This window comes from Oncorhynchus masou, unplaced genomic scaffold (assembly GCF_036934945.1).
Source record: "Oncorhynchus masou masou isolate Uvic2021 unplaced genomic scaffold, UVic_Omas_1.1 unplaced_scaffold_24___fragment_2___debris, whole genome shotgun sequence".
In the NCBI taxonomy this organism is placed as follows: Eukaryota; Metazoa; Chordata; class Actinopteri; order Salmoniformes; family Salmonidae; genus Oncorhynchus; species Oncorhynchus masou.
In genome coordinates this window covers 132,413-155,326 of record NW_027016552.1, presented here as the reverse complement: position 1 = coordinate 155,326, position 22,914 = coordinate 132,413, and the positions used below count along the sequence as shown (strand labels likewise).

Here is a 22,914-nt window from a genome sequence, read left to right as displayed (position 1 = left end):
TAAATCACTCCCTCCTACTATTATTCTGACCTTTCACATTCTTAAAATAAAGTGGTGATCCTAACTGACCAAAGACGGGGAATTTTTATTAGGATTAAATGTCAGGAATTGTGAAACTGAGTTTAAATGTATTTCGCTAAGGTGTATGTAAACTTCCAACTTCAGCTGTATATTCAATGTGCGGAACAAATTTCTATAAAATGCTAATTAATTACTTAAAAATCATACAATGTGATTTTCTGGATTTTTGTTTTAGATTCCGTCTCTCACAGTTGAAGTGTACCTATGATAAAAAATGACAGACCTCTACATGCTTTGTAAGTAGGAAAACCTGCAACATCGGCAGTGTACTGTATCAAATACTTGTTCTCCCCACTGTATGTGACAGTAGATTATCGCCCCTCACTAGCATGAAAACTAAATACAGGCCCAGACTGTGTGTGGAAAATGATTTTAAGACTAAGATTCCCTCCAATACCGCCCCAACTTTGCAGTTACATGCATCCTTTCAAGCATACCCTTCTCATTAACCTGTGGTGAGTTATTCACAGTTTTCAACGAATAAGGTTTAATATGTAAGATGGTTAAATAAAGAGCAAGATTATTGATTATTATTATATTATTATTTGTGCCCTGGTCCTATAAGAGCTATTTGTCACTTCCCATGAGCCAGGTTGTGACAAACTCACACTCATTCTTACGTTTAATAACTGTGTCGTATAGTGTGTGTGGCAGGCTTACAATGAAGGCAAAAAAAAAAAAAACATTTGACGGTGTGCTGACCCTGGTTGAATGTTTGAAGGGGTACGGGACTATAAAATGTTTTGGAACCACTGCTCTACCGTATCAAAAGCTTTGGCCAAGCAAATTAAAATGACGCCACATTGCTTAGAATCCAGGGCAATGGTGACCTCATTGATGACATTTTAAGATTGCAGTGACACAGAGCGGAATCCAGATTGCATACCAGAGAGAATACTATAGACATCAAGAAAGCCAGTCAGTTGATTATTGACAAGCTTTTCAAACACTTTTGATGAACATGGCAAAATAGGCCTATAACAGCTAGGATCAGCCCCTTATAATAAAAGACGAACCGTGGCTGCCCTCCAAGCAATGGGAACTTCACCAGAGAAAAGAGACAGGCTTGGCGATTATAGGGGCAGCAGAAAGGGTCTAAACCATCTGACCCAGAAGTTCTTTGGGGGTCAAGTTTAAGGAACTCCTTTAGCACCTCAGACTCAGTGACTGCCTGCATGGAGAAACTTTGTAGTGTGACAGAGGGAGGATCATCAGGGCTAGTCGCCTTAGAAGGGGTGGAAGATGAGGAAATGTTAGATGGGCAAGGAGGTGTGGCTGAGTCAAATAGGAATCCTGACTTAATGAAGTGGTGATTTAAAAGCTCAGCCATGTGCTTCTTGTCAGTAACAACAACCACATCATCAACTTTAAGGGATATGGGCAGCTGTGAGGAGGAGGGTTTATTCTCCAGGTCTTTAACCATTTTCCAGAACTTATTGGGGTTAGACCCACAGAGAGAGAACTGCTCCTTAAAGTAACTAACTTTGGTCTTCCAGATAGACTGAGTGCACTTATTTCTCATTTGCCTGAAAGAGAGCCAGTCAGCCTGAGTATGTGTGTGCCGAGCCTTTCGCCAAATGAAATTCTTGAGGTGGAGTAATTCTGCAAGATCACCATCGAACCAGGGGCTGAACCTGTTTTTAATTCTCATTTTCTTTATGGGGATGTGTTTGTTAACAATGTCAGTGAACATATTTTTTTTAAAGGTCCAAGCCTCTTCGACAGACGGGATCAAGCTGATTCTATACCAATTTAAAGAGGCCAGGTCATGAAGGATGGCTTGCTCATTAAAGTTTTTTAGAAAGCATCTATGACAAATCAGGGCATGTTGTTTCACTGAGCAGCCATTATGAACACAGGCTGTAAAATAGTGATCACTAAGGTCATTACAGAAAACACTAGACTAATACCTATCAGGATTATTTGTGAGGATAACATCGATGAGAAAGTCAAAATTGGGGCTAGTAACAGTAAATGGGCCAGGGTGTAAATGCACATTTCCAGATATCATCAACACTAATACAATCAATGCACAGCAGAGGACAGGGAGAGCTCTGCAGTGCTGATTTATGACATTTGAATGTTCATTAGATGGAAACGATCATATTATACAGCAATTTCATCAGGTAACATGAATGCAAAGCCGGCGAGACGTGGTCCGAATAGGATGGGATGCCAAGAGTAGATGTAACCAATAGAGAGTCAGAGTACCGAGTGTGGGAACAAACAATCTGTCCCACAGTTGGGTAAACAAGAAAGTTCATAGTCAACAAAGCATGCAGGAGTCATGAGGCAAATAGCCAAATACACAAGAAAAAAAATATAACGACTTGGGGCTAGCCATTGTAAGTTCAGTGCCTGTGTGCTGGAGGCGAGCGAAAGCTCGGGAAAGAGGGGGGAGGGTGGTGGGGGTACCTGTACCAGACGGGGGGAGGCAACCAGGGCAGACGGAGAACAGATCGCCAGGTGGAATCCAAGCAGCAGTGCAGCAGGCAATGGGAGAAGCTTTTTTCTGGAGGCAGATTTCTTGAAGAAAATTTGCTGAGTAGAGTGTTGGCGGCTATTTTGCAAATGATATCGCCGAAGTCAAGGATCGGTAGGATGGTCAGTTTTACGAGGGTATGTTTGGCAGCATGAGTGAAAGATGCTTTGTTGCGAAATAGGAAGCCGATTCTACATTTAATTTTGTATTGGAGATTCTTAATGTGAGTCTGGAAGGAGAGTTTACAGTCTAGCCAGACACCTAGGTATTTGTAGTTGTCCACATATTCTAAGTCGGAACCGTCCAGAGTAGTGATGCTGCACGGGCAGGCAGGTGCGGGCAAGGATCGGTTGAAGAGCATGCATTTAGTTTTACTTGCATTTAGGAGCCGTTGGAGGCCACGGAAGGAGAGTTGTATGGCATTGAAGCTCATCTGGAGGTTAGTTAACAGTGTCCATTGAAGGGCCAGAAGTATACAGAATGGTGTTGTCTGCGTAGAAGTGGATCAGAGAATCACCAGCAGTAAGAGCGACAACATTGATGTATACAAAGAAAAGAGTCGGCCCAAGAATAGAACCCTGTGGCACCCCCATAGAGACTGCCAGAGGTCCGGACAACAGGCCCTCCGATTTGACACACTGAACTTTATCTGAGAAGTAGTTGGTGAACCAGATCATTTGTAGTCAGCAGTAGGGGAGTGATTGCTTCCTGCAAGAGCACAAAACAAATACATTTCTGGACATCTTTGAAAAGCTTTGTCTTAATGGGGTACTGTTGTATTTTGAGGTGGTCTTGAATAAGCTAAGCAGCCAATAGGCAGAGGGTAGCATCATTTGTCTGATTCTCTGTAGTAATGGTATCAGAATAATAATGCATTTTATTTGGTAAAGTGGTTTCTTCCAAAAAAACAACACAACATTTTCAGTCGCCTCCTTGTCTGAAGGACAAGTGGATAAACAGGTTAATGTCAACCCCTGCATGTTTTTTTCAAAAGTTTCATTGAATGTCTGCCTAAATTGAACACCACACATTGGCTGCTACTGTAGGCTGAATGATAGAACAGCTATTTCCATGTTAAAATGTTATGGGAAGCATTTATTCCATTGTTTTTGATGGTAAGCCACACTGGTTAGACGTACATTATGATCAAATAGCCACAGTAGCCTACATGGCTGTTAAAACTGTAATTTAAAGCGGGTACAGCCTCAGTGGTCACAGTAAAGGTGCGCTGGAAGTTGCACAGAATGTTCAATTTTGGGCTCAACAGGCCTGAAATTTGCTCAGTGTAGAATTTTTTGAACATTGGTCCACTCATCTTTAATTACATCTTGTTCCTTGCAGGTTTCATAAAGAGGCCCAATGTGTCCGAGATCATCAGCTCTGCCTCCTTTCCTGGTCAACATTTGACATTGGGCTGTGACATGACTGGGTTCTACCCTCCAGGCATCTCAGTCACCTGGCTCCATCTGAGAGAAGGAGAGGTGGATGACCGAGAGGAAGAGGTGATAGAAGGAGGAGAAGTCTGGGGGCCACTGCTGAGCGGTCCCAGTACCTACCGTGCCAACGCCACTCTGAGGAAGAGGGGAACAAATGAAGAGAAGGAGAGCGCAGGAGGGGTGGTGTGCCGAGTGGAGCACTGTTCGCTGGAGGAGCCCATCGAGAGACGGTGGAGAAATATTCTTATCGGTACCTGTCTCTCTTTAGTCTACATTCATGTAATGTGAACATTGTTAGTATAGACTTCATTTAAATGTTGTTTAGCAGTACACCAACTGTTTTAAGACTGTAACTGGTCGCATGCACTTTCTTATATAAATTATCAAACAGGGTATATATATATTTGAAAGTATATGTTATATTCAAGGAATTCTATCTACTATACATTTTCAAAATACTTTGACTTTAATCCTCCCTCTTTCTCTCTCTCTCTTTCCCAGCTGCTCCCTCCATCCCCTCCTCTCTTACTGTCCATTGGACCAGCGAGGGTGTTGGGGTTTTCAATCTCCTGTTGACGGGAGGCCACCCAAAAGCTAAAGTGCTCTGGGCAGCAGGGGGCACCACCCTCATACCGCTGGTGTCCAACGAGACAGGCGGGAAAGGAGTGGACGGACAGAGAGAGTTTAGGAGCGTGTGCGCTTTGGAGAAATCCACTTGCTGGATCAGTCAGACAGACGGAAATGGTCAGATGGACAGTCGGAAAAACGGACACACACTTAGTGGGTTTTTATTAACACTAGTGAAACAGTACCTGTCCATGTTAGAACTGGATTGTGTTCATTAAGCATCAAATGGAAGAAAAAGGACTGAAAAGGGAGGGACTACAAGCATTTGTCTAATAAGAAACGCTCATTTAGTTTTCAGTTTCAAAACTATTTGCAATGATTTGCCTTATTGAACATCTCCCTGTTTCGACCCAAGCTAATGCTATTGTGGCTAATTAAGTCAAGGTTATGTGTGCTTATGCAAACTCATTGCACCTATGATTTAAGTTTAAACATTAGCTGGAAGTGTGCAACATTTCATAAGCATATTCATTAGTAATACAAATCCTATGCAGTACTTGTACATGCATTTACATTTTATCCAGTAAAGTGACTAAATATCTCTTTATATCTATTAATGTCTGTAGAAACAAAAGCCGCAGTCGCTGACCCCGAAACGGAAGGAATAGAGTACATTGACGAAAGAGACGGAGACAACAACAACGTGGAAAGGAAGGTGACGCAGATGGAGGTGGAGGATGAGAGTAGGGAAGAGGAAGAAGAAGGAGTGGAAACGTTGCACATAAATAGGGTGAACGTGAGAAAGGGGCCCAGAGGGGAGGAGAGAGCACGACTGAGAGTGAGCGTGGAGATCACCCACCCCGCCCTTAAGCTACCTGTGCACCGAACATGGACAGGTACTGTATTACACTGCTTATCCTATAAAATCATTCAAATGTAATATTTCTATACCATATCACATACAGGCCTATCCAATGAAACTTATGCTATAACATTGCATATGCTGTCAAAGTAACAGCATATATGAACTAAATGGTAACTTTAAAAGTAAAGTTGTTGGGCTTGCTTTAGCTCTTTACAAGTATTTTTGTGGTTATGGAAGAAGTTTAAAAAGTTTCACTTTACTATTTAAAGCCAATCATACATATAGACAAAGTAAAATATTTGGTCTAATTATTTTTGATAGACTACTATATCAACCTTTATTTCTTTCGATTGTGTGGCAGTTAGATCGCAAAAATGGCTAAACTACAGTTGATGCGTGTGAAAACTGATACAAGAAAGATACAGAACAAAGTGATCTTCTGTCAGAAGATGGGAATAAAAGGCAGGATCATGTGGACAACACTCTTAGGAAAGCAAAGCAACTCAATCATTCATGCTGTGGGTTTCAGATAAATAGATGCGCGATTTACTTTTGTGAAACGTTTAGTGTAAATTAAATTTGATTTTAGTGGAATGATGATGTAATGAAAATAGAGTGTTACGCTATTTGTGGAAAGAAATATATATATTTTTTTTCACCTTTATTTAACCAGGTAGGCTCATTGAGAACAAGTTCTCATTTGCAACTGCGACCTGGCCAAGATAAAGCATAGCAGTGTGAACAGACAACAACACAGAGTTACACATCGAGTAAACAATTAACAAGTCAATAACATAGTAGAAAAAATAAAAAAGAGTCTATATATATTGTGTGCAAAAGGCATGAGGAGGTAGGCGAATAATTACAATTTTACAGATTAACACTGGAGTGATAAATGATCAGATGGTCATGTACAGGTAGAGATATAGGTGTGCAAAAGAGCAGGAGAGTAAATAAATAAAAACAGTATGGGGATGAGGTAGGTAAAAATGGGTGGGCTATTTACCGATAGATGTTTGAAGTTGGTGAGGGAGATAAAAGTCTCCAACTTCAGCGATTTTTGCAATTCGTTCCAGTCACAGGCAGCAGAGAACTGGAACGAAAGGCGGCCAAATGAGGTGTTGATGGTGCATCTAGTGATGGCAGCTCTTTAAAAGTATTTTTGTGGTAGTTGAAGAACTATGTAGAATAGGTTTGTACATTGCATTCGGAAAGTATTCAGACCCCTTGACGTTTTCCACATTTTGTTACATTACAGCCTTGTTGGTTTTTTCGTCATCAATCTACAAACAAAACACCACATAATGACAAAGCAAAATCATTAAAATAAAAACTGAAATATCACATTTACATAATGTGATTTACACCCTTTACTCAGTACTTTGTTGAAGCACCTTTGGCAGTTATTACAGCCTTGAGTCTTCTTGGGTATGACGCTACAAGTTGGCATGCCTGTATTTGGGTAGTTTCTCCCAGGCTTTCCTGCAGATCCTCTCAAGCTCTGTCAGGTTGGATGGAGAGCGTCACAGCACAGCGATTTTCAGTTCTCTCTAGAGATGTAAGATAGGATTCAAGTCCGGGCTCTGGCTGGGCCACTCAATGACATTCAGAGACTTGTCCCGAAGCCACTCCTGCATTGTCTTGACTGTGCTTAGGGTCGTTGTCCTGTTGGAAGTTGAACCTTCTGGAGCTCTGTCAGAGTGACCATCGGGTTCTTGATCACTCCCCTGACCAAGACCCTTCTCCCCTGATTGCTCTGTTTGGCCTGGCAGCCAGCTCTAGGAAGAGTCTTGGTGATTCCCAACTTCTTCCATTTCAGAATGATGGAGGCCACTGTGTTCATGGGGACCTTCAATACTTCAAGATACCCTTCCCCAGATCTGTGCCTCGACACAATCCTGTCTCAGAGCTCTACGGACAATTCCTTTGACATCATGGCTTGGTTTTTGCTCTGACATGCACGCTGTGGGACCTTATATAGACAGATGTAGGTGTGTGCCTTTCCAAATCATGTCCAATCAATTAAATTTACCACAGGCGGACACCAAGAAATTTGTAGAAACATCTCAAGGATGATTGATGGAAACATGCTGCAACTGAGCTCAATTTTGAGACTCAGCAAAAGATCTGAATCAAATTAAATCAAAGTGTATTTGTCACGTGCGCCGAATACAACAGGTGTAGACCTTACAGTGAAATGCTTACTTACAGGCTCTAACCAATAGTGCAAAAAAAGGTATTAGGTGAACAATAAGTAAGTAAAGAAATAAAAGAAACAGTAGAAAGACAGTGAAAGACAGTAGCGAGGCTATATACAGTAGCGAAGCTATAAAAGTAGCGAGGCTACATACAGACACCGGTTAGTCAGGCTGATTGAGGTAGTATGTACATGTAGATATGGTTAAAGTGTCTATGCATATATGATGAACAGAGAGTATCAGTAGCGTTAAGAGGGGTTGGCGGGACACAATGAAGATAGCCCGGTTAGCCAATGTGCAGGAGCACTGGTAGTATGTACATATGTACATGAATGTATAGTTAAAGTGACTATGCATATATAATAAACAGAGAGTAGCAGCAGCGTGAGGCACACAATGCAAATAGTCCATTAAGCCATTTGATTACCTGTTCAGGAGTCTATGGCTTGGTGGTAAAAACTGTTGAGAAGCCTTTTTGTCCTAGACTTGGCACTCCGGTACCGCTTGCCATGCGGTAGTAGAGAGAACAGTCTATGACTGGGGTGGCTGGGGTCTTTGACAATTTTTAGAGCCTTCCTCTGACACCGCTTGCTGTAGAGGTCCTGGATGGCAGGCAGCTTTGCCCCAGTGATGTACTGGGCCGTATGCACTACCCTATGTAGTGCCTTGCGGTCAGAGGCCGAGCAATTGCCGTACCAGGCAGTGATGCAACCAGTTCAACCATGCTCTCGATGTTGCAGCTGTAGAACCTTTTGAGGATCTCAGGACCCATGCCAAATCTTTTTGTTTCCTGAGGGGGAATATGCTTTCTTGGTGTGTTTGGACCATTCTAGTTTGTTGGTGATGTGGACACCAAGGAACTTGAAGCTCTCAACCTGTTCCACTACAGCCCCGTCGATGAGAATGGGGGCGTGCTCGGTCCTCCTTTTCCTGTAGTCCACAATCATCTCCTTAGTCTTGGTTACGTTGAGGGATAGGTTGTTTTTCTGGCACCAGCCGGCCAGGTCTCTGACCTCCTCCCTATAGGCTGTCTCATCGTTGTCGGTGATTAGGCCTACCACTGAATAAGGTATGTATTTTTTAATTTTAATAAATTAGCAAAAAAAACAGTTTTTTTGCTTTGTCATGGATATTGTGTGTAGATTGATGTGGACAATTGTTTAAATATATTTTAGAATAACGTAACAAAATGTGGAAAAAGTCAAGGGATCTGAATACTTTCCGAATGCACTGTATGTATACCTACTGATATCTAGCTGTAGTTCTAGCTAATAAATACAATTTTCAGGATAACAGTCATCACTGAAAAGTACATTTCCTGAAGAAAATGTGGTGTGCTTGCTAGTTTGTTTTAAATTATTTATGGTTTTGAAATCAGTTATAGTAGTTTTGGCAGATTATACTTGAAAAAGTAGGCAGATGAAAATATTGATTGATTGATATGATAGGATAGCCTGAACTTGTGGAAGTTGGTTTGGTGTCTCTAGCTTGAATGGTTCAAAGGTTACATTTAATCTTAGTGGGTATTATATGCTAATTTATGCACATTTAAGTAGTTTTAATTCATAGTGCAAAACAGAACTTGACCAGAGCTAGAGTGAACCAGAGCTAGCTAGCTATGCCCAGGACCAGTGGTGGACCAGAGCTAGTGTAGACTAGAGCAGTAGTTATGGTCAGTAATTTTGTGGATGTGGTCAATATTTGTGGTTTTGTCGTTGTCTTTCAGTAGTTGTGTGGTTGTGGTCAGTTTTGTGGTTGTGGTCAGTAGTTGCGGTCAATAGTTGTGTGGTTGTGATCATTATTTGTGTGGTTCAGTAGTTGTGTGTCTAGTAGTTATGTAGTTATGTGATTGTGGTCAGTAATTGTGGTCAGAGGTTTTGGTAAGTAAGTGTGTGGTCAGTAGCTGTGGTCAGTGTAATATTCATATGTGTAAACATACTGAATTGTAATTGGATGCATTTTACCACCATAAGATCACCCAGATGGTTAGGTCATGGTCAGTTGATCATGGTTGGAGATACATGAACATTCCAGTTGCAGCTAGCTAATAAAGAGATAAGAAATATCCTGTAGTACTGCATTTTATTATTTTGTGCAAAACAAGACAGTCAGTAGTTGTGGTCAATAGTATTGTGATTGTTGTTAGTCGTCGTGCTCAAAAATTGTGTGGTTGGATGTCACGTGACCAACTGGCGTTATGGTTGCAGTCACTAGAGCGCTTCAAACCCAATACCTTTCTTTTCCATATTTTATTACATTATTTTGATAAGGAACTCTTAAAAAACAAACCCGACCGACTAACAATGCCGACTACCCAAGGAGGCAAGAAAAACGGCGCTACTTGGAATTCTTCCCCTGTAGTTAAGCGTCAGAAGACAGCCCTCAGCACTGAAACTGAGGCCTTCATAGCTGGTGTGATTTCTGAGGCATTAGCCAAGCAACAGAACTCTCTCAAGGATATGCTACAACAGGTGTTAGCTGAGGCGGTGGAACCACTCAACAGAAAACATCAAGACTTTAGCGGCTGTTGAAGCTCTTACAATCGACATTGAGAGAAGGATGAAAGTGATTGACAACCTGTCTGCTAAAGTGGACAATCTGCAAGCTGAAAATAGGGAAAGCAAATGGAAAATCAACGACTGTTCGTCACAACTGGAGAAGATGCAGCTCAAGATGGCCGAAATGGAGGACCGTTCACGTCGCTCAAATGTAAAATTAATATCTTTAAAAGGAGGAGACAAGACTGACGATCCCATCAAATTCCTACAGAGAATGAGCCCATCCATATCTCACAAGGTTGAGATTAGAAAGAGCCCATCGCAGCTACTCGGGACCTGGGACTAGTAATGCTTCAGACAGACAAAGAATTCTGATCTTCAAGGTCCTCCGGTACATCGACTGCCAAGCCATTCTACAAGGAGCCAGAGCAGCAGAGCTCATTTACCACGCTGGTAATGTACTGATGTGAGGAGGAAGACTCAACAACGGGACCATGCAAGCACCAGGGAACCTATGGAATAAGTAAACTGGTCAGGAGGATTTATCCACTACTCCAAGGAGTTTTGACAAACATTGTATCTAAAATACTTGGGATCATTGTGAACTTTGACAATGGAGCATCAGCAAGCTAGCTAGCTAGTGAACTAGCTTTCCAGCCAGCAGGGTGATTAGGACAGTAACTGGGACAGCTTGGGACAGGTAGCTAAGTAAGTCATCATCACAACTGTTAGCTAGCTAACTGATTATCTATTCAGTATTGTTCAGTTTTACCTAAATGTATTTGAAAGTTTATCTAGTTTCTATAAAAGAAAATGGTATTTTATAGCTAAGTTACGTTTACAACGTTTGTGTGATTACTTGTCTCATGTTGGTGTGACAACGACAGCGTAGCTAGAGAAGTCAACTATCACTACTGAATTATTTAGCAAATTAGTTCTCCATGTTTGTGCTACGTTAAGCCTTAATCATTCAGTCAATTGAGCATTTCTTGCAAGATATTTAGGAAATGGAGTGAGACGTACAGGGGTATTTGGGGGGGGGGGGTTTAGTGATAGACACCGCTGCATTCAGTCATAGGTCTTAACATTGAGTGGAGAGGGAGGACTTTTGTGTCCTAACCTGTCAGGGAGGGGAGGGATTCTTTGTTTCAACTGTTTTGATACATTTGTCAGGGTTTTGGGGTGGAATGGCAATCTGAAGGGTTTTGTCATTTTATCCAACAATGGATATGTTTACAGTTTTTTTTCAGGAATATCTGGTATACAGTTCTTTTAGTTGGAAACTAAATAGTCATTTTATAGTTATCATAAATTACTTTTCTCCCCTTTTATCCATCAAACTGGTATTCACATTACCACAGATGGATCATGGCTAATTTTGTGATAATTTCTTGTAATCTGAGGGGTTCTACTGAGGCAAATAAGCGAATGTCTAGGAATAAAGTTGACATTGCTCTATTGCAAGAGACACATCTTTTAGAGGCTGATGTCCATTGACTTCAAAACAAATATGACAAACAGGCAGCTGTTTCCTGCTTTAAATCTAAAGGGGCACTTATTCTACATAAACGCAATCTAACCCTTACAATTTAAAAAAGTGGAAATTATAAACAGGGCTGCTTTACTAACATATGTTCCACTCTGTATGTGTTTAAATAGTGTTTGTATCTATTTATGCTCCTATAACAAAGATTTTCTCCCTTGAGATTATATGCATATTATTGGAGCTGACATGAATGCAATTATTGATTCTAAGCTAGATAGATCTGGACCTTCTCATAGCTCATCACAAGTGATGGCTTCCAATGCACTTAAACCATTTCTTAAAGATCTTAGTTTTAGTAATGGATGGAAATGTCATAATCCCAAAACAAAGTACTATACATGCTTTTCTGATAGATTTAAGACTTTCTAGAAAATTAATTGTTTTGTACTGTTTTAACATCTACTGATATTACAGGTAACATGGAATTTATAAAAACATTACTGGCCATTCTATCTGATCATAATTCCATTCTTTGTAAATTAAAAATCTTACCAATGAATATGTGTGCACTGAGATGGAGGTTTAATAATACTTTACTACACAACTCTGATTTCATCTCCAAGTTTAGATCTTTAAAAAAATGTTTTTTTTTTAAATATGTTACCACTCAGTGGAGGACTCAACTATGGTATGGTTAGCTGTAAAAGGTTTCATAAGAGGAAACACTACACATCTTCCCTCTAATTTACAGAAATTAAGACTTTAGAAGATCAGTGAATTGGAAAATCATTGGGAAATGCTGGAAGACTCTTAAAAACAACCATTCAACAGAGAGAAAAATGTATCTAAAAAAAACATGTAGACTGGAACTTAATGACTTGTTGTGGCGTAGAGCAGAATTCATTAAGCAGAGGATGCGACAAAAATACTATTTTCAAGGAAGTAGGCCGAGCCACTTACTGGCGCTGCAGCTTAAACATGCTTTAACAAGACTATCAATACAGCTGATCAGACCTCCTACTAAGGGACTGTTATCTTATCCTACAGAAATAAATACAACTTTTACAGCATATTATTCAGATTTATACAGTTCCTCACATAGCTTTGATACTTCTGCTTGTTCGGCAGTTCCCGGAGAACCTTACGTTGCCCAAACTTTCTTAAGAAGAAACAGTTAAATTAGAGGACCCTGTCACTATCTCAACTGAAAGCTCCTCTTTTAAATATGAAGAAAGATAAAATGCCTGGTATTGATGGAATACCCACTGAACTCATTCTCCTTTTTGGGATGACCTAGGACCAGTTATTCTTGAATTGCTTAACAACAACTCCACAGAGACATCAATACAGCTATTATATCCTTAATCCCTAAGAAAGGAAAAGACCTCACAAATTGTGCAAATTTTCGGCCAATCAGTTTAAATCGGAAGAGAAATGAAGATGGATGCCAAAGTTCTAGCCAGGCTTCTAGACAAAGTTATTAACAAGATCGTACATCCTTACCAAACAGGGTTTATTAAGGGTCGTCATGCAGCCGATAACATGCGCCACCTGTGCTGTGTTATTTTTAGATGCAAAGAAAGCATTTGACCTCTTAGAGTGGGAATATTTATGGCTTGCATATTTTGGTTTTGGGGCTAAATTTATACATATGATTCGCACCATGGATGTGAATCCTTCTATTATATCTACAGGCACTACCCATTCTAATCCATTTATCATACAACGAGGATGTAAACAACGTTGTCCCGCCTCCCCTATGCTATTTGCTTTCTCCCTTGAACCGCTGGCACTAAGCATATATCAAAATTCGGCTTCCTCACATATCAAACAAACTGAACAAGCAATTTCTCTGTATGCAGATGGCATACTGCTCTACATCGCAAACTATGTCCCAGGTTCATCATTTTGTCTTTACCTTCAACTCTGCCTATCCATGCGAGCCTATGGGGTCCCTTGGGGAGCAGAACTAGCAGTACACCCAGTGGTCATTAGTTATGTGGTTTAGTAGTTGTGTGGTCAGTAGTTGTCTGGTTGTGGTCAATAGTTTTGGTAAGTAGGTGTGTGGTTCACTGGTTGTCTTCAGTAGTTGTGTGGTTGAGGTCAAGCTAGTTGTGGTCAGTAGTTTTGTGGTTGTGGTCATTAGTTATCATTCAGTAGTTGTGTGGTGTGGTCAGTCTAAACTACAATTGTTGTGTGTGAAAACTGAAAAGTGTGATGAGAAGTGCTCGGGTGAAATATGAAGCGAGTGAATGGAGACCGCTTTGCTCTATCTAATCAGAGCAGCAGGATCAACGTACATCCCACCCTTAACTTTACAGACAGGCAAACTTGCCAGTTGAGTTACTTAGAGGACAGGGCACGATCCTGAGAAGGAGGATGAAGCTAGTGAGCATTAGAAATCTTGTCTTTATCGTTCCAGGTCGTCCAGACTGGAAAGCATTTGAAATATTCTCTGTATAATTTCAGGTAATGCCATAATGTACTTATTTTGGTAGATACTTCCCCATAATAGCTGAAATCGGGGGGCCATTTTAGCTGTCACGCTATGCACAGAACCAGAGCTAGTGCATAACAGACCAGTAGTTGTGTGGTCAGTAGTTGTGTGATTGTGTTGCAGGTTCTTTGGGCCCTACAGTATGGACATGGCAGTAGTTGTGGCCTTACGTTGTGTGGTTGTGGTCAGTATTTTGGTCAGTAGTGGTCAGTCATTTTGGTAAGTAGTTGTGTAATTCATTAGTTGTGGTCAGTAGTTGTGTAGTTTTGATCAGTAGTTTTGTTAAGTAGTGTTGTGGTCATTATTGGTCAGTAATTATGTGGTCAGTAGGTGTTTAGTTGTGCATAAGTTGTGTGGTTCCGTAGTTTTGTAGTTAGTAGTTGTGTGGTTGTGGTCTGTCGTTTTGGTACGTAGTTGTGTAGTTCATTAGTTGTGGTCAGTAGGTGTGTGGTTCTGGTCAGTAGTTTTGGTACGTAGTTGTGTGGTTCATTCGTTGTAGTCAGTAGGTGTGTGGTTGTGGTCAGTATTTTTGTGGTTGTGGTAAGTGGTTGTGGTCAGTAGTTGTGTGGTTGTGGTCAATAGTGGCCAGTAGCTTTGATACATAGGTGTGTGGTTCAGTTGTGTGGTTGTGGTCAGTAGCTAATTGTGGTCAGTAGTTTTGTGGTTTTAGTCAGTAGTTGTGGTAGTTTTTTTACGTTTTTTTATTTCACCTTTATTTAACCAGGTAAGCTAGTTGAGAACAAGTTCTCATTTACAACTGCGACCTGGCCAAGATAAAGCAAAGCAGTGCGACAGAAACAACAACACGGAGTTACATGGAATATACAAGTGTACAGTCAACAGAATAGGTGAAAAAAAAGAGTCTATATACAGTGTGTGCAAATGGTATGAGGAGGTATGGCAATAAATAGGCCATAGTAGCAAAGTAATTACAATTTAGCAGATTAACACTGGAGTGAAAGATGAGCAGATGATGATGAGCAGATGATGGTGAGTAAGTAGTGATACTGATGTGCTAAAGAACAGCAAAGTTAATAAAAACAATATGGCGATGAAGTAGGTAGATCGGGTGGGCTATTTACAGATGGACTATGTACAGCTACAGTATTCCAGGTTTAGTAGTTATGGTCATTAGTTGTGTGGTTCAGTAGTTGTGTTGTCCCTAGTTATGGTCAGTAGTTGTGGTCAGTATTTGAGGTTTAGTAATTGTGGGCAGTAGTTGTGTCGTTATGGTCAGTAGTTGTGGTCAATAGTTGAGTGGTTGTGTTGCAGGTTATTTGGGCCCTATAGTGTCAGGACCCGGTTACGAACCTGGGTCTCCGGAGTGAGAAACAGTCGCTTAACCAACTGAGCCACGAATAGTCTGCAGACGAATAGTCAGCAGAACCCAGAAGATGAGGCAGACACAGCAGTACTTAAGACGGTGTATTTAATAAAGTAAAAAAGGAGAAGTCCTTCAATACAAAATGGCAAATCCAAAAGGTGGTAGGTATAGCACAAAAAAGCCTCAAGAGATACTCAAAAACAAAAACAGAATTCCACAAGAGCGTCCACCGGAATCGACAAGAGTACACAGAACACTAGGGCTGGGTGCTAACATACAAACACAGAGCACAGAACTGAGGGAAACTAAGGGTTTAAATACAATCAGGAGAAACGAGGCACAGGTGCAAATAATAATGGGGAACAAGGGAAAAAACATAAGGTCAAAAAGCACAATGGGGGCATCTAGTGACCAAAACCCGGAACAACCCTGGCCAAATCCTGACAGAATCCCCCCCCCCCCTAGGAACGGCTCCTGACGTTCCTACCAGCTCTCTCAGGGTGGAGGGCCCTGAACTGACGAATGAGGTCAGGGTCCAGGATGTCTTTGGCAGGAACCCAGGAGCGCTCCTCGGGACCGTAGCCTTCCCAGTCCACCAGATACTGCCAGGACCGCTGCACCCATGGAATCCAGTATCCGATGGGGTATAAGCCGGCTGGCCTCCAATGACACGAGGCGGAGGGGGAGGTCTGTCTGCGGGACAAGGGGAGAAAAAAACAGGTTTTAACAATGAAATGTGAAATGTGGGATTAATCTTAAGGGATCTGGGTAAGTGTAGGCGATAAGAAACTGGGTTAACTCTCCTGGCAACCTTGAAGGGACCGATGTATTTTTGGGACAGCTTGCGAGACTCCACCCGTAGAGGTAAGTCTCTTGTGGAGAGCCAGACTCTCTGGCCGGGGCGCAGGGTAGGCCCGGGACGGCGACGTCTGCTGGCTTGTTGTTGGTACCTCTGTGAGGAACGCATAAGATTAAGACGGGTCTTCCTCCACATAAGCCGACAGCGTCTGACGAACTTCAAGGCTGAAGGCACTCTGACTTCTGCCTCCTGGTCCGGGAACAATGGAGGAGCATAGCCAAACTGACACTGTATGGGGACATACCAGTGGAGGAGGAGCGCAAGGTGTTGTGCGCGTATTCGGCCCAAACAATAAAGGATGACCATGTGGACGGATTGTCACGAGTCATACATCGGAGGGTGGTTTCCAGCTCTTGATTCATCCTCTCTGTTTGGCCGTTGGACTCCGGATGGTACCCTGAAGATAGACTGGCAGAAGCCCCCATGAGTTGGCAGAAGGCCTTCCAAAACCTTGAGGCGAACTGGGGACCTCTGTCAGAAACCATATCTTGAGGAATGCCGAAGACTGGAACACATGATTAATTACCAACTCAGCCGTTTCCTTGGCAGAAGGTAACTTAGTCAGAGGGACGAACCTGGCCGCCTTTGAAAACCTGTCGATTATGACTAGGATAGTAGTATTGCCATGGGATGGAGGAAGTCCAGTAATAAAGTCCAATGAGATATGGGACCAGGGTCTGTGGGGAACAGGTAAAGGGTGAAGGAGTCCTTGAGGGCGGAGGTGAGAAGATTTGCCCTGGCAGCACACGGGACAGGCATTGACGAAAGTGGCAACGTCTTCTCTTATGGTAGGCCACCAGAACTTACGCTGGATGAACTCCAAGGTGCGACCTACGCCCGGATGACAGGTGAGGCGAGAGGAGTGCCCCCACAGAAGGACCTGAGTCCTCACTGCCTTGGGGACAAACAACCGATTGGCAGGACCTTTTCGGGTCCGGTTCGCTAGCTTGAGCACGTCTCACGGTATCCTCAACTTGCCACGAGATCGGAGCCACAATCTTAGCAGCAGGAAGGACAGGCATGTCCGTGTCATCTCGAATGGCAGGAGCGTAGACTCGGGACAGGGCATCCGGTTTGAGATTCTTCGACCCGGGCCGATAGGTGAGGATAAACTGGAATCGATTGAAGAAAAGAGACCATCTAGCTTGTCTAGAGTTCAACCGCTTCGCCTGCTGGATATACTCCAGATTTTTGTGGTCCGTAAGCACTTGAAACGGGTGAGAAGCCCCCTCGAGCCAGTGTCTCCATTCCTTCAATGCCATCTTAACCGCTAGGAGTTCACGATCCCCCACATCGTAGTTCCTCTCAGTCGGGGTAAGCCGGTGTGAGAAGAAAGAGCACAGATGAAGCTTCTTGTCTTCACCCCTCTGAGACAGGACAGCTCCAACACCAACCTCTGATGCGTCTACCTCCACCACAAATGGTTCATCCGTAGTCGGTAGTATCAGGATGGGAGCAGAGAGAACGCGCTGCTTGAGTCCTTGGAAGGCAGTCTCAGCTTCTCTTCCCCACAAAAACCTTGCATTGCCACCCTTGGTTAAAGCTGAGAGAGGGGCTGCCACCAAGCTGAAGTTCTTGATGAACTTGCGGTAAAAGTTTGTGAAGCCCAGGAAACGCTGAACTTCCTTAACGGATTTGGGGGTGGGCCAAATACCGCCCCTACCTTCCTGGGGTCCATTTGGACTCGACCGGGTTCCACTACAAATCCCAGGAATTGTACTCGGGATGAATGGAATTCACATTTTTCCGGCTTAACGTACAGATGGCTGTCTAGGAGGCGTTTGAGTACTTGTCTGACATGCTTAGTGTGTTCTTGAAGGGAGCTCGAAAAGATGAGGATGTCATCCAAGTAAACGAACACAAATATGTTAAGCATATCCCTAAGCACATCGTTTATGAGCGCTTGGAACACCGCTGGGGCGTTGGTCAGGCCGAAGGGCATTACCAAGTATTCATAGTGACCAGTAGGCGTGTTGAAAGCGGTCTTCCACTCGTCACCAGGTCTGAACCGCACAAGATGGTATGCGTTCCGCAGGTCAAGCTTAGTGAAAACAACTGCTTCCTGGAGCAGCTCGAAGGCTGTGGCCATAAGGGGTAGCGGGTAACGGTTACGGACGGTTATGGCATTGAGTCCCCGGTAGTCGATGCAAGGACGTAATCCACCGTCTTTCTTGGCCACAAAGAAAAACCCTGCTCCCGCCGGGGAGGTGGATGGACGCATGAGGCCTGCTTCCAGAGCGTCCTTGATGTAGGTATCCATAGCAGCTCGTTCGGGTGGAGATAGGGAAAAGATCCGACCCCTGGGGGGCAAGTGCCCGGAAACAGGTCGATGGGGCAATCGTAAGGTCTATGGGGTGGTAGCATGGTGGCCCTCTGTTTGCTAAACACCAGTTTGAGGTCATGGTAACACTCGGGAACTCGGGTCAGGTCGATGGATTCTAAAGACTCGGGAGTAGAACTCGGGAATTCTGGAAAATACAAGTAGCTTGGCACGTAGGACCCCACTGCTTGATAGTGCCCATAGACCAGTCGATGTGAGGGTTATGGCTGTGAAGCCAGGGGTATCCAAGGACGAGAGGGAACTCGGAACAGGAGATCAAATGAAAGTTCATCAATTCCTGGTGTTGTGAAACTGAAAGTCGCAAGGAGGTAGTGACATGAGTGACAAGTCCAGATCCCAAAGGGCTTCCATCCAATGTAGTGACCCTCATGGGTTCACTTAGAGGTTCAGAGGGAACGCCATTCTCCTTCGCCCAGACACCATCCATGAAGTTACCTGCGGCTCCAGAGTCTACCAAGGCTTGAAGGTGAAGCTTGTGGTTGTCCCAGGAGAGGGTGACTGGAATGAGCAGACGGGAGTTGGACGGATGGGAGGAGGTTATGTTTCCCGTTACAGTTCCCCCGGTCTGTACGGGACAGAGCGTTTCCCTGGAGCCCGGGACACGTGGAACGGAAATGGCCCGGTTTGCCGCAATATAGACAGCGTCGCTCCCTCATCCGGCGGTCTCTCTCAGCCTGGGAGATGCGTCCAATCTGCATGGGTTCCGATGGAGCCAGCGAGGATAAAGGTGGGGACTCGGAGCTGGGACTGATAGGGGCTAGAGGTCTACGGTTGAGTTCTCTCTCTCTCAGACGCTGGTCAATGCGTGAGGCCAACTTGATCAGGGACTCGAGATTGTCCGGTGGTTCCCGAGTGGCCAGTTCATCTTGGATAGTGTCGGAAAGGCCTTTCAGAAAGCACACCGTGAGCGCCTCGTTGTTCCAGCCACTTGCTGCTGCCACCGTGCGGAACTGGATGGCATAGTCCGTCACGCTGCGCCAACCTTGGTGGAGAGTCAGGAGCTGTTTGGCTGAGTCAGAACCACTGCTTGGGCCTTGAAACACTCGTTTGAATTCCTCATCAAAGGCAGAGTAGCTGGCACAGCAGGAACTATGGGCATCCCACACAGCAGTAGCCCAGGCCAGGGCTTTTTCCGACAGCAGGGTGATGATATAAGCGATCTTAGACCGGTCGGTGGGAAACGACGAGGGTTGTAGCTCAAAGGAGAGAGAACATTGGGTGAGAAACCCTTTACAAGCACTTGGATCACCTGAGAACCGTTGGGGAGGTGGAAGACGAGGTTCAGCCAGGGGGTTAACTGCCATGGGTACGTGAATCTGAGGTACTGGGACGGGAACTGTTGCCGGGGTAAGACGATCAGATATTTGCTTAATGGAAGTCAGCATCTCCGACAGAAGATGAGAATGTCTAGCCATTAAGGCCTCTTGCTGAACCAGGGCGGCTTCATGGCGTTGGACAGTCTCCTGGTGGTGGGACAGCATGGCAAAAAGGTACTGGGAACTGGCTGCCTCTGGGTTCATTTTTGGCTCTGTGTTTCTGTCAGGACCCGGTTACGAACCTGGGTCTCCAGAGTGAGAAACAGTCACTTAACCAACTGAGCCACGAATAGTCAGCAGAACCCAGAAGATGAGGCAGACACAGCAGTACTTAAGACGGTGTATTTAATAAAGTAAAAAAGGAGAAGTCCTTCAATACAAAATGGCAAATCCAAAAGGTGGTAGGTATAGCACAAAAAAGCCTCAAGAGATACTCAAAAACAAAAACAGAATTCCACAAGAGCGTCCACCGGAATCGACAAGAGTACACAGAACACTAGGGCTGGGTGCTAACATACAAACACAGAGCACAGAACTGAGGGAAACTAAGGGTTTAAATACAATCAGGAGAAACGAGGCACAGGTGCAAATAATAATGGGGAACAAGGGAAAAAACATAAGGTCAAAAAGCACAATGGGGGCATCTAGTGACCAAAACCTGGAACAACCCTGGCCAAATCCTGACATATAGTGCCCTATAGTGTGTTTAGTAGTTGTGCCGTTGTGATCATAAGTTGTGTGGTTCAGTAGTTTTGTTGTTAGTAGTTGTGTGGTTCATTAGTTGTGGTCAGTAGGTGTGTGGTTGTGGTCAGTAGTTTTAGTATGTAGAGGTGGTCAGTAGTTTTGTGGTTGTGGTCAGTATTTGTGGTTTAGTAGTTGTGGTCAATAGTGGCCAGTAGGTGTGTGGTTGTGCTCAGCAGTGGTGGTCAGTAGTTTTGTGGTTTTAGTCAGTATTCCAGGTTTAGTAGTTGTGGTGAGTAGTTGTGTGGTTGTGGTCAGTAGTTTTGTGGTTGTTGTCATTAGTTGTGTGGTTCAGTAGTTGCTGTGGTCAGTAGTGATGGTCCGTAGTTTTGTGGTTGCAGTCAGTATTTGAGGTTTAGTAGTTGTGGTCAGTAGTTGTGTGGTTGCTGTCAGTAGTTGTGGTCATTACTTTTGGTAAGTCAAAACGTATTTGCTAATTTTATGACAAAGCAAAGAGAACATCAAAATGTCATGTACTTGCATTGGAATTTGCAGCTGTTTTTGGTAAGTAATGAATCTTCTAGTTTCTGACATGACTTACTGCATCTTTAATGAAAGCAGTTGGTGGTTTACTGAAACAGCTCTACGTATTGATTGGTAGAAGCTATTCCTGTTCTGATTTCAGATTTGAAAAGCAGACAAGTAGAGGAACATTTCATACACTAAGTTTTTGTCTGCTTTTTTGGGGGAGTAGTCAAAATGGCAGTTTGGAAGAATTTGGGAAAAAAATGTGTCAATGCAGTTACTAAAACAGCTGTATTGTTGGATTGGTAACAGATATATTTTTTGTTACGATGACAGATTTGAATAACAGAAGTAGACGAAGATGTTCTGACCTCTACATTTTTGTTTAACTTGTTGGGAAAGTGGCCAAAATGCCAGTTGTTTATAAAAAGTTAGAAGAAAATGTCTTTGACATTACTACTGAGTTCAGATTCGAAAAGCAGATAAGTAGAGGAAGATTTTACATGTTCTAACCTTTTGTCTAAGAAGTAGTTGGCAAAGTGGTCAAAGTAGCTGATTTTGTGTTAAGAGTTGCATCATAGCATTTACAGTGAATGGAATTTTGAAAGTGATTATGTCACAATGGGGCGTTTAGAATGCTGAGGAAATCCCAGGAAAAGTAAAAAGATATCAAAGTTCTACAAGCACACTATTCCAGACCGATCTGCATGTCTTGAAGTTTGAATGACGTTTCTAGCTTAAACAGTGTAGGAGGAATCATGTTCCAAAGAAAAATAAGAAATATGTCAAAGATTTAAAATGGGGGTTGTGCGTCACACACCCCACTAATAATACAGTGTAACTACAGTATAATAAGTCAGAAGTTTGTCAAAGATTTAAAGTTGGCGCTTTCGCAAGCCCCATTAATTAATTAATATAATGCATCACAAGAAATACACTTAACTTATATGCAACATATAGTATATCACAGGACATAACTCTAACTCCTGTCTTTTTTTGTTGCAGAGCCCAAGGAAGAGGTTTCATCTTCACTGTGAATGGGGCCTACAAAATGTGTTTATTTTTTATAACATAGATATAAAATACTTATGGTATACGACTCCTCAGGGTGTCACACTTTATCCTATAAGTAAGCATTTCACTGTTAGTCTACACCTGTTATTTACAAAGCTTATGACGAATACATTTGAGTTGATGCTTGTTCCCGCATAATGTCATTTGTAATTGTATGATTCATACATTTCATATTCAAGTCATATTTCGTTTCACGTGTGTCGCATAATCTTCTAAAAACATATACATTTTTGAAAATGTAATTTTGTCAATAAAATCTTGGTTCACTTTTTGTGCAGAATCTCATTTAAGTTGGGGGGACAAAACAGTTCTATCTTCCTTTACACTGACATTGTACTGTGTTCATTGTTTTTACATCGGGACAAAATGTGTGAGCCTGATGCGTTTCAAAAGTAGACGTGGTTCTCTGTCTCTTGATTTCACCTCAACCACAATTGAAACAAGGGGAGTGCATTTCACATGCCTTCACATTGCACATTTCACACACTTCTGCCTTGATCTCAGTGTTAATAGTCAAGTATTAACTTTTTAATTATTTATAAGCCCGTAGAGCTCTGAGACTTTTTGTTTATTTTATTTCCCCTTTATTTAACTAGGTAGGCCAGTTGAGAACAAGTTCTCATTCACAACTGCGACCTGGCCAAGATAAAGCAAAGGAGTGCGACACAAACAACAGAGTTACAC

General features: G+C 42.9%; 1 protein-coding gene across 2 annotated transcripts in view; it reads left to right on the top strand.

The window, feature by feature from the left end:
• Window positions 1-22,501, top strand: part of si:ch211-180a12.2 (uncharacterized) — an 86,466-nt gene extending 63,965 nt beyond the window's left edge. For both annotated transcript variants that reach the window (XM_064964711.1, XM_064964710.1), the window contains exons 10-13: window positions 3,905-4,249; window positions 4,501-4,779; window positions 5,193-5,462; window positions 22,162-22,501. In XM_064964711.1, the coding sequence (XP_064820783.1) occupies window positions 3,905-4,249; window positions 4,501-4,779; window positions 5,193-5,462; window positions 22,162-22,193 (926 nt within the window). In that variant the 3' untranslated portion in view covers window positions 22,194-22,501. The remainder of the gene's footprint in view (window positions 1-3,904; window positions 4,250-4,500; window positions 4,780-5,192; window positions 5,463-22,161) is intronic.
• Window positions 22,502-22,914: the final 413 nt, after the last annotated feature.